General features: G+C 37.1%; 1 protein-coding gene across 1 annotated transcript; it reads right to left on the minus strand.

Annotated features, from left to right (window-relative positions):
- Positions 1-1,503: 1,503 nt before the first annotated feature.
- LOC101298281 (methionine aminopeptidase 2B-like) lies at positions 1,504-8,132 on the minus strand. The gene is made up of 12 exons (XM_004309864.1): positions 7,882-8,132; positions 7,170-7,298; positions 6,249-6,285; positions 5,979-6,167; positions 5,683-5,782; positions 5,448-5,593; positions 5,266-5,357; positions 5,054-5,148; positions 3,514-3,610; positions 3,191-3,334; positions 2,851-3,068; positions 1,504-1,831 (listed from the first exon to the last, which is right to left on the minus strand). The coding sequence occupies exons 2-12, from the start codon at positions 7,294-7,296 to the stop codon at positions 1,721-1,723; spliced, it is 1,356 nt and encodes a 451-aa protein (XP_004309912.1). The 5' UTR covers positions 7,297-7,298; positions 7,882-8,132; the 3' UTR covers positions 1,504-1,720.
- Positions 8,133-10,696: the final 2,564 nt, after the last annotated feature.

Consider the following 10,696-nt stretch of genomic DNA (forward strand, 5'->3'; position numbering starts at 1 on the left):
ATTAGAACTTCTTTCCTTACGCATTATCATATTAGAATATAGAGAGAATAATTTCCTTATTAAAATACTAATCAAATTAGATTTAATAAGGAAATTCAATCAGATATTTAAGCACATAAAATCTAATCAAATTAGGTTTCCTTTCTTTTCTCATGCAGCAATAAAACACGAAATACACTCCTTAAAATGAATGAATATCACCTGCAATGAAACTTGTTCAAATTAGAATTAAGAAAGGAAATATATCATATTTGGTGAGAGATTACTTTTGTATAGGAATGACAATCATGAATATTATGCCTACACCAACGCCGCAACGTAGCTGGACAAGAGGGAGAGAGCACCATAGAGAATTCTAAGTTACACGTGTGTGGCGTGTTCTAGAAAAAAGAGAGCGTAAAAAAATGTACCGCTAACTAGTCCTTAACTTAAGAGTCCTTATTAAAATGACTCTTTTTTATTAAATGATGAAATGGTGTATACATGGTATCAAATTCTGGTTTTTTTTTTAGTGAAAAATTCTGGTTTTAGGTAAGAGGCTCTTGCAAAACGAAGATTTGAGATCAGTTAATTCCTTGTTAGTCTAGTTGCTTTAGCACTTGTATTCATTCCGTTCCATGTTAGCTTCCAAAAAACAATAGAAAAAAACACTTTCAGATCGATCAGGGCTGACATTTGAGTAGAACCACCTACCTTGTCAAGAGTCCGTATTTAATCTTGAGCTAACAATTTCAAGTTTAATGAGGATCCCCTTACCAACACTGATTTTCATAGGAACATTCGGAGAGAAAATTAGAGCTGTCCTGGCTCATTGGGGAAAAAACAAGGAAAAAGGTTGGAGAACGGCTTTAAATGTAACTTGTTAGTCTTTTGGAACCATGTACCACAAAAAACATAAAAACAGATGACTGTTCAGTTAATTAAAATTCTGGGTAAGGGTGGGCATAAAATCTCGTAATCCCGAACCTGTTCCGATCCCGTCCCAAAATTTGTCGGGATGGGACGGGATTTAAATATCAAAACATTAGACCCGTCCTGTCCCATCCTTATACAACGGGACGGGACGGATAATTCAAGTCCCGTTTAGACCCGTCCTATCCCAACTATTTTAATAATTAATTTTTTGTTGATTAATATGTGATTTGAAGATTTCATTTAAGTGTTTTAATCTTAGCTCTTTGTTTTTTAAGTTAATAGATTGTCTCCAATTCAATAACATTGATGTTTAATACTTTAATTTGTTGATTGTTGTAGACTCTCTTCTTGCACTGCACGGTAGTAGTGATGATATGTTTAGAAAAAATAAGCAGTATAAACTCTCTTATTATACCGTGTTGTACTTGTAAATATGTTACAAGTACTTGTTAATAGTTAATAGAATAAAGAACACTATAAAACTATGAAACTCTTTCTTTTACTTATAAATTTATTTTCAACTTCTTTTATCCGGGATTGGGCCCGTCCCAACCGGGATAGGACCCGGGTGGGATAAAATCTAAAAAATGCAAAACCCGTCCCGTCCCGTCCCGTCCCGTCCCGATTTCAATATCCGGGACGGGCCGTGAGATTTGCTCTATCCCGTCTCATCCCGTCCCAAGCCCACCCCTAAATTTCTGGGAATCAGAAATAAAAACAGAAGGAAAGAAGGAAAAAAAAAAAAGGAATGAAAAAACACAGTACAACGCCCTGCAGATATGCATGGCAATTTTTATCTTCATGATCAGTAATCATCGCCTCTTGATATGACCTCTTTACAGGTTGGCCGAAGTAAAATTGTATGTTCAAACTGAGATACATAGCTTCCCTTAACATCACAGAGAGGAGGACAGGGCTGCCAGAAGAAACAAACCATCACATTAATTTCAGTTGAGCAAAATGGGAAGATTAACAGAAGCTATGTTGTATTATATAAAGTTAAGATGATCCCTCAAGCATCCCTTAACGGGAAAAATAATGCACATATTTTGTAGTCAGCAACATTTATCAACTAAGAAATTGTCAAGCTGGTCAATTTTACAATACAAGGCAAATATGAAATCCCACCAACAGGGAGAGTCCCTAGGTACACAAGTGTATATTTGCAAAATAGATTTTTACCGAAGATATTTCAATTTGATCAGGCAAAATTTTATGTCTCTGAGAGGCCTGTTTTACAACCCACATTAAAGCAGACTTTCACAAAAGAGCATCCATGTCTATGAAGTTCCTATTGCTTATCACTAGTAGTCAGATCCTAACATGATTTGTTTGTTTCCATCAGTTCAGCATATGCTCTACCTACTTATCAGTTGTCATGCAATGCAAGCAATCCCTAATACATGGTTTCCCGTACAAAGAAATTCACATTAGTACCATAAAGCTGAAAGCAATGTCCACCTTTTATTTATGATTAGTAGTCACAGATCCTTGTGTGTTAACAGGAAAAACGGTTCCTGAGTGCAAACTATTTGAGTTCACATCTCAGACACACACTTAGACTGCACCTCCTAGATTCTATATTTCTCATGTGACATTATAGCTCACAGCTAACTTATATAATTTTCATGTAAACCATTTTCCATAAGACTTGAGCATGTTAAAGCATCAACAAAAAGGCATGCAAATCATGGACATAAAACAACTTCTTCACTTGTGACAGTTACAGATTGTGTGTCATGAACTGGAAAATTTGTGGTACTTTATAAGACTGAATTCTTGTGGATGATTGTTGCATAATAACAAAAGTTAAACTAAATGCAAGATTCACAATGCTAAATAAGTAATCCGAGATGAAACAATGTTATTTTATGGGTACTGACATCGGCAGTTAATGTATAGATATTTGGATAAATGCTCATGAATGAAATGTACCTGCACAATGCCAGCATCACATAAATTCTTAAGCGCCATAAGATACTTTGTCTCCCCCAGGCGGTCTAAATATCGCCTGCAGAAGGCCAATGTGGAGAAGTTCTTGTTAATTGTTGCTAGCAGTTGCTTTGCCCTAGGCAGCCTCAGTGGGATGTGACCCGCATCAAAATTTTTCATGTAATGGCTGCACTCTAGATCTTCTCTGACATATCCTTTCCCTAAATACAAGTTATATAAAAAGGGACAGTTAGAACTTAGGACAGAAAGCCACATGTGAACTAGTGTGCCATCTTTCACACCAGAAATCAAAGTCCTACCAATTATAAAAACTTGGTTATACCAGTTGATGCGAAAGTTTCGATTGCAAAAAATTCACCCTCTTCCATTTTTGTCTGCTCCCCTCCTTTTACAATGGGAACTGATTTTCCAGCATGGATTTGGTAAGGTCCAATGCTATGTCCATTCAAGTTCCGGATACTTTTAACTGCCATAAGTATCCATAATTAATGATATGACAAGAGAAGATATAAAAAGCTCTATAATCTCTATTTTTTAAAGAAAATAAGTATGCTGGAAGTAAAAATACAATACATCATACCATTAACACTGACAATTGACAAAGGTAACCATCTCTCACATGAGTCACATCAAAAGGAAAATTACCTTGAAACACCTTCCCATTGATTTCAACCTCATATGATTCCATGACTTCTTGAATTGCAGCACCAACATCACAAAGACGCACATCAATTCCAGACTCCTAAAAAAATAAGACCGGGAATAACTACGTAAGAAGCTGTTTGATTGAAGCACTAAAGTCCAGCACTGGTAAAAAATTCCATGCTGTAATTCAGCGATGATGATCAATCACAAGATAGTAATAATTAGAGACCAGAATACAATTTACAACCCTGAGGTTTACATAGTTTTCCAAGGTCATACCTGTGAGGAGCCTGAAGTAGGAGTTCTAGATACCAACAGCTAAGTAAGAAACCAAGGCCAGAAAATGAAGAAAAAAAGAAGAAAATAAAAGAACCTTTGTAGTATTCATGAACATAAGAGATGTAACTTGGATGATATCCCACATATGCATACAACAGATTCATTTCCAATACAGCTCTTTGGTTTTTCTTTTTCCTTTTTTTCTTTTTGCAGAGACCAGGCCTCAGTCCCTTCTGTGGTCTGCCTACTTTCTGTTGCTCAATATTTGGCGTCAAGACCAAAATATTCGTTGTTTCTTGATACCAGACCGTCAGTTTAGTCAAACAACAAGTGATGCTCCAGCACTAGCGGCACCTGCGATCTCTTGTCTCTTGGAGAGTATATTGGGATTTCACTGTTTTTTTCTTTTGTTGCTACCGTTTATATTTGTGTATTGTATTTACTATTTATCACTGTCTTCTAGAAGGTCTTGGGCGCAAAAGGCTGCCAAAAAATCTAAAAGCATGCCCACACTCCTGTCAACCCTCCCACCCTATCTGCCCTGCCTACTCTCTATTGTACTACAAGTGTTAGGAATGCTTCTTCCTTTTAGTTATTTTCCTCGTTTTGTTCTCTGAAAAGGAACCACGTTACGGCGGAAGAAAAAGAGATACAGGAGCTGTGGATAAGAAGTTGACAGCGCAAAAGAACAGGGCAAAAAAAATCATCAAAACAAACAGGAGAAAGAAAACATCAGTAACACACTAGCCTAGGAGACACAAAGCCTGAACACTAAGTTTCAGCATCCTTTAAGTCCTCAACAATAGAAGACAGGGCGTAGTTATTAATTCATTAAAAATAGACGCCCATAAGGATGACAAGAACCTAAGTCTCTGAACGCTCATCACTCCCCCGCCACCTTTCTAGTCTTCCCTTCGGTTTACGATAGACTTGAATAACACAATACTGAATACTTGGGCTAGTTAACAGTGTAAAAAGAAGGGGAAAAAATGACTTGATTGCACATATGTTTCAACAAAGTTAGTATATATGATGTAATCTTGAAAAATGAGTATAATAGACTTATGTGAGATGGATATCTATCATTCTTGAATTTTGATAACTTGAGCCATTTTCTACTTACTCATCATATTATCCACTCAAACATCTATCCTTAGACTCATAACAACAAACAAACACTTTACAAGCAATAATTTTCATGCACTTCAACCAAAGAGTTATACAGATTTTGATGAACTTGCAGAAATTGGACTGTAAGTACCTTGATACCAGTATTTGTTGCTTCACGTGAGGCTTCAAGTAGTGGATTAAACATAGGATTGAATGCTACTGTAAAGGCACAGTCAACTATATGACCTGTAAAGTCAACAACTCAGATGATTCCTTGCCCTTCAAAGTATAAGATAGTTCACAACCAAGAGGTAACTTCTGAAGAGACATCGAAATACAGTCAAGCAGTTCAAATTGAATTACCATCAACATGAGTTCCAAAATCTAGCTTCATCACATCATCATACTGAAGCACCGTCTTGTCCCCTGTATTTGGGGTCCAATGAGCAGCAACCCTGATAATACGGATCAATGAATATAAACATAACAATATGAAGAACAATAGATGAAATAAAATTCATGGCTGACATATTAAAAAAGATTACCAATTCAAAGAGCATCCTGTGGGGAATGCAATGCCTGCTTCCAGACCATTCTCGGATATTAATCTACGGACTGTGTTCTCCAAAGTCTCACACAAATCAGTCATCAACATTCCAGGCTTTAAGATCGATCTAATGTATTTCCGTACCTATTTAAGTGTTATCAAAGCTAACAGTTAGTTTCCTCTCCAAGAGATTATAATGAAAAATGCATTGTATTGACATAATGAAATTGCACCTGGAGATGAACTTCAGCAGCTCGACGAACTGAATTATATAATGGTTTTTCAAGGCGCTCCAACTCCCTCTTCTCTTCAGAGGTAGTTCTCCACAAGTTGCTGAAAAACAATGCAAATTTTAAATATATAAAAAATAAAAAAATAAAAAAAACAATGAAACAAAAATGCAAGACTTTCCAGGATCGTGCAAACTAGAAAAGTTAGGATGCTTTCAATTTATAGGATGTCCAACAAAGAGAATATTCCATTAGTGATTTGAAATATGTAAGCTTGCAAGAAATTAGCATATACTCACTCGTCTCTGTATTGTTGAATTTCACCCTCAGGATACTCCCCATGAGGGAATAGATCAATAAGTGGAATGGATGGTGGATCAGTTTGCCTACTTTTCGATTGTGGATTAGTCAACCCACTTGTAGATTGTGGATCAGTTTTCCCACTTGTAGTCTGTGGGTCAGTTAGCTCTGTCTGTGCTTTCTTTTTCCTACACATAAGAAAAGATATTATAAGCTTTCTAGTAAAATAGCTCCGGAAAAACCTTATTAAAACCAGAAATGTTCCTTACTTGCTCTTATTTTTCTTCTTCTTTTTCTTTGAAACATCTGCACGATGCAAATATTAGGAACACATCAACAAATTGGAGTATACAACGCTATAGCTGTCCAGCAAAAGTAAAACTCCACTTACTATTAAAGTAAATTCACAATACTAAGAACTTCCAAAGGTATAGATACTTTTTAATGGAACTCTTAACCCTGGAGAGGATTTACCCACTTGCTACCCTAGGGATTCTTAGGGACAAAACCAGTGACTGGGTGGATGGTGTGATCAGTTATGTAACCTTATAAATAAAAATACATGACAGTGGAATTCAAATGGTTTTCCTGTTTTTGCATCCAAATTCCCAAAATAAAAGGTTAGTCACAACTGGTTGGGAAAATAATTGGACAAGTGTATGAACAGTCAAGACTTAGACAAAACTTAAGGGTAACTTAAATACAACCCTTACAATGGATTACATAAATACAGTCCAAGATTTTGATAAACATTATTTTCTCTTCTAATGGCCGGGAAAATTATATGGTGGAACACCTAACTCCAGATGAAGAATAAAGGTGGTTACATGCACTGTTATGGCACCAATTCCGCAAACAAGGAGGAAATATATAGATTCCCTGTTCTACATACTTCATGCGGCCTTCACTACTTTGGATAATAAGCCAAGTCGGACGTATAGCAAACTGACAGCTGATTAGGATGTACTAAAATTACTTGATTATCAAACCCAATCTGAGAAGGTGCTATCTGAGGCAGGCCTCTCCAGTTTTGAATCTTAACATCCTAGCATATTCTAGTATCATTTGGTCCATCCTTTAAGTTCTATGATTGCACAAAGTTCCATCCGCCCTCTCCTAAGTGATACATCAATATAAGTCACGGAGAAATAACAGTGGCATGGCCGTGGCATTGAATACAAAAATATTACCTTTGTCTTCATCCTCATCTTTCTCAACGGTTGGAGATTGTTCAGTGGCTTCTCCACAACCATTCGAAGATTCTACGATATCATTTTCCTCGCAAGGAATATTCTCATCCAAGTCCTCCCCTGCCATACCTAATTAAATGGAAAATCCTCTCAAGTTTAAATTTGAACAAAACAAAAGGACACCGCTTAAAGCCCGGCTGGGCCAGCTCTCATCTATCAGTCCATGAGAAAATGCAACATTATAAAATAACGAAAAGAAAAAAAAACAGAAATTAGCAAAACAGAACATTTCGAACCCAAAATAGACAAAGTAGCATCAACCGACTTGTGGTTGGTAGGCAAAATCCGCTACCAATAGCAGCCGCCGTACCGGTTGGTAATGATTTGCAGATTGTCTATACTACTGCTCTCTCCGATTACGAATGCTCAAATGCTACTCTAAAGCCCCCAATTGCCAACTTGAACTACAAAACCTTCACATGGATCATTGAATCCATCTAAAATTGAATATGCCAGCATAGATGAACCAACTTTAATCCTATTCACCATTATTGTAAAGTTTATGCATACAGAAATCGTTTTTAAACTTCTGAAGCACAGAAAACCCAGTACAAAAACATGAATGAAATCAAAAAAGTTTGAAACTTTAGACACCCCAACAAAACTATTACAAGTCCCAACTCAGATATTCATAAATGGGCTGTAACATTACCTAACCTTAAACAAGCACAGGCATACGTAGGAGACGACGTCGACGAGCTTGGTGTTGAGGTTGACGAAGTCGGCCTATAGCCGCGGATGATGAGGTCGATGAGGTCGTGGTTGCGGGAGGCGAGGTAGGACTCGAGCTCGGATCGGAGGGAGTCGAAGTCCGGTGAGAGAAAGAGCGCGGGGTTGAACCAGAGGGGTCGGAGAAGAAGTCGACAGGTTTGAGGTGGGAGGCTGAGAGAGATTTGAATGATCGAGTCTGTGTTTTAGACTTTGACTAGGCACAGCTAAATAACAATAGCTAATGCAAGACAATAACAACACATTTGGTACAAGTGATTTGTCCAACTTGGGCTTAATTTCTAACGGAGTCCAGCACTACTCAAGACAGGCATATTTTGCAATATGTCTAACCCATGTTTGGTGGCAGTATGACTTAAAATATCATCACCTGTGAAAAATACTTTAGAAACAATGAACAATTGAACACAAACCCAGAAGCAATGAACAACTTCAGCCAATGGGTTGGCAATGAAGAATGGGTTGGCAATGAAACATTGTCCCCATAAGCAATCAATATTAATTAATGCAATTTGTCTTATGGAATTGCCATTTGGTTAAATTTTTATAAACCCTAAAATTACCCTTCTCTTAAATTAAACCCAGCGAATTAGATATACATAAAAATAAGGGTAAAACAATAAGAAATCAAATGAGAAATAAATAAATTTTTTTATTAATAGCTAAAATTGAGAGTTTTGCGACATTAAGGACTAGAGCAGTTCATTTGTATAACAATTTCAAAATTCAAAACAAATCAGTTGTTCAGTTTAAGAACACTACCCTTTGTAACTAGACGTATACCTTCCTGGGAGAAAATCTACTGTCTTCAATTTGGTGTCTCCTTCCCTGTGACCCATTAATATAATGACACCTGTCATTTCTTTCCAACTCATCTAGCGGATATTTACCTCCGTTAAGTGTTAAACCAATAATTCTAGAATAAAAACTTAAAAATGATATTGAAAACCTAGGATGGCGACGTTCCGTCATTGTCGTTGTTCTTGCTGAAGCCGGATTCTCGAAGCAAAGGGCCAGAGTGGCTTTCCATCATTAGTTCTGTCACAAACCCCATCTTTCATAAATAAATCGAACTTCAACAATTTAAAGGCTTCAAATATTTCTTTTTTCATTCTTCAGCATTGGAAGTTACATTTACAACAGAAAAGTGAAATACTCTTACTTTAATATCAAACTACAGCAAAGGCATCGATTACATCAATTATGTAGCTTACCCTCCTCTCAGCAAACCTAACTTTCAAAGAGATCAAACCAATACACGTCGTCCGAGTACTCTCGATCAACATACGCTGACACAAGGGCTTCCCCTATCTGGAGAAGTTAGGCTTTGTTCATCTCAGTACAAAAAATTTCAAGAAATTCGTCCTCTCTGATGACGATGACAAGAATATGAAGAGAGAGGACACAAAAGAATCAGAAACCCTTATATAGAGAGTGGGTAATCGATGAAGATCCAGAAGAAAAGCAATTGGAGGTGAGAGGGGAGGCAAGGCTGAAGCAAAGAATTCAGTTTTAGAGAAAAAAAATTTGGCCGTGTTTTAGGTTGTAGATAGTCTCTTGATTTTTGATGGGTTTGTGGTAAAAGGTCTGAAGGTGGGCCCGATGACTATATCACTTCATTTTAAAAAGTTATTCTCTCTCCCAAACATGAGACAAGTCTTACTTCCTTATGTAAATAGTCCAGTCCCCACTAATCCCGTGAAACAAACGTGTTGTAAGTAGTAAAATGAAATGACAAACCAAAAATAAATGACACAATTAAATGACAGTAAGGAGATAAAGCAAGAAGCCAATCGAAGCCAGTAAACCCTTAGTAAGTCATCAAATTCAAATCATCAACCAAAATATAAAAAGGAAAATGTCTATTTAGTACTAATTTTAACCTCTAATCTTTTTCATGAGCCCATTCGAATGAAAGGAAACTTTTTGGTGCCTAAATGAACAAATTTTTATTAAAGTCTTAACAAACTATATTATCTTAAAACTAGTTTACCCTCACCTCTTAAATATGCATAGAGAGAGAAAGTGGAAGAGAGAAAAAAACTTTGTCGGAGCCTCACCGGGCTTTGGTCACCGGTTGTCGGAATTTCTTCGGTCACCAATAACTCGATTGTTGTCCCTCAATAGCTCACATTTTCTCTAGTCCGGGATTCCAGTCACCGGTAACTCAGTTACTGACCCCAATAACTCAGTTACCGACCTATAATAATTGAGTTACTCCGACGACACTGAGTTATTGACCCTCAGTAATTGAGTTACCAACCCTTAATTACTCAATTATCAACCCTTAATAACTGAGTTACTGGCCCAGTTAGGGCTGGGCACTTAGTACCGGAATCCCGATCCCGTACCGGTCCCGTCCTAAAAGTTAGCGGGACGGGACGGGATAGGTTTTGAAAATAGCAATCCCGTCCCGTCCCGTCCCGTCCCGTTTTAACATTACCATTACGGGACGGGACGGGACGGGACGGGACGGGACGGGACGAGACGGGACTATCTTGAAAAATCCCGTCCCGTCTCGTAATATTAGAATACTTGATTTTATTTATTTTATACTTGATTTTTTAGGTTGCATGGTGTTACAATGCACTCAACCACACTTAATTTGATCTAAAATAATACTTTTAATTTCATTCATGTTCTTTTTTTTTGCTTGTGTGATTTTGAATATTTTTAGTTGTTGTTTGAGGGTTAATTTTTAATATGGGATGTTTAGTATTTTTAAAGTGGGATGTAAT

This window comes from Fragaria vesca, unplaced genomic scaffold (assembly GCF_000184155.1).
Source record: "Fragaria vesca subsp. vesca unplaced genomic scaffold, FraVesHawaii_1.0 scf0513139, whole genome shotgun sequence".
NCBI classification, from domain to species: domain Eukaryota; kingdom Viridiplantae; phylum Streptophyta; class Magnoliopsida; order Rosales; family Rosaceae; genus Fragaria; species Fragaria vesca.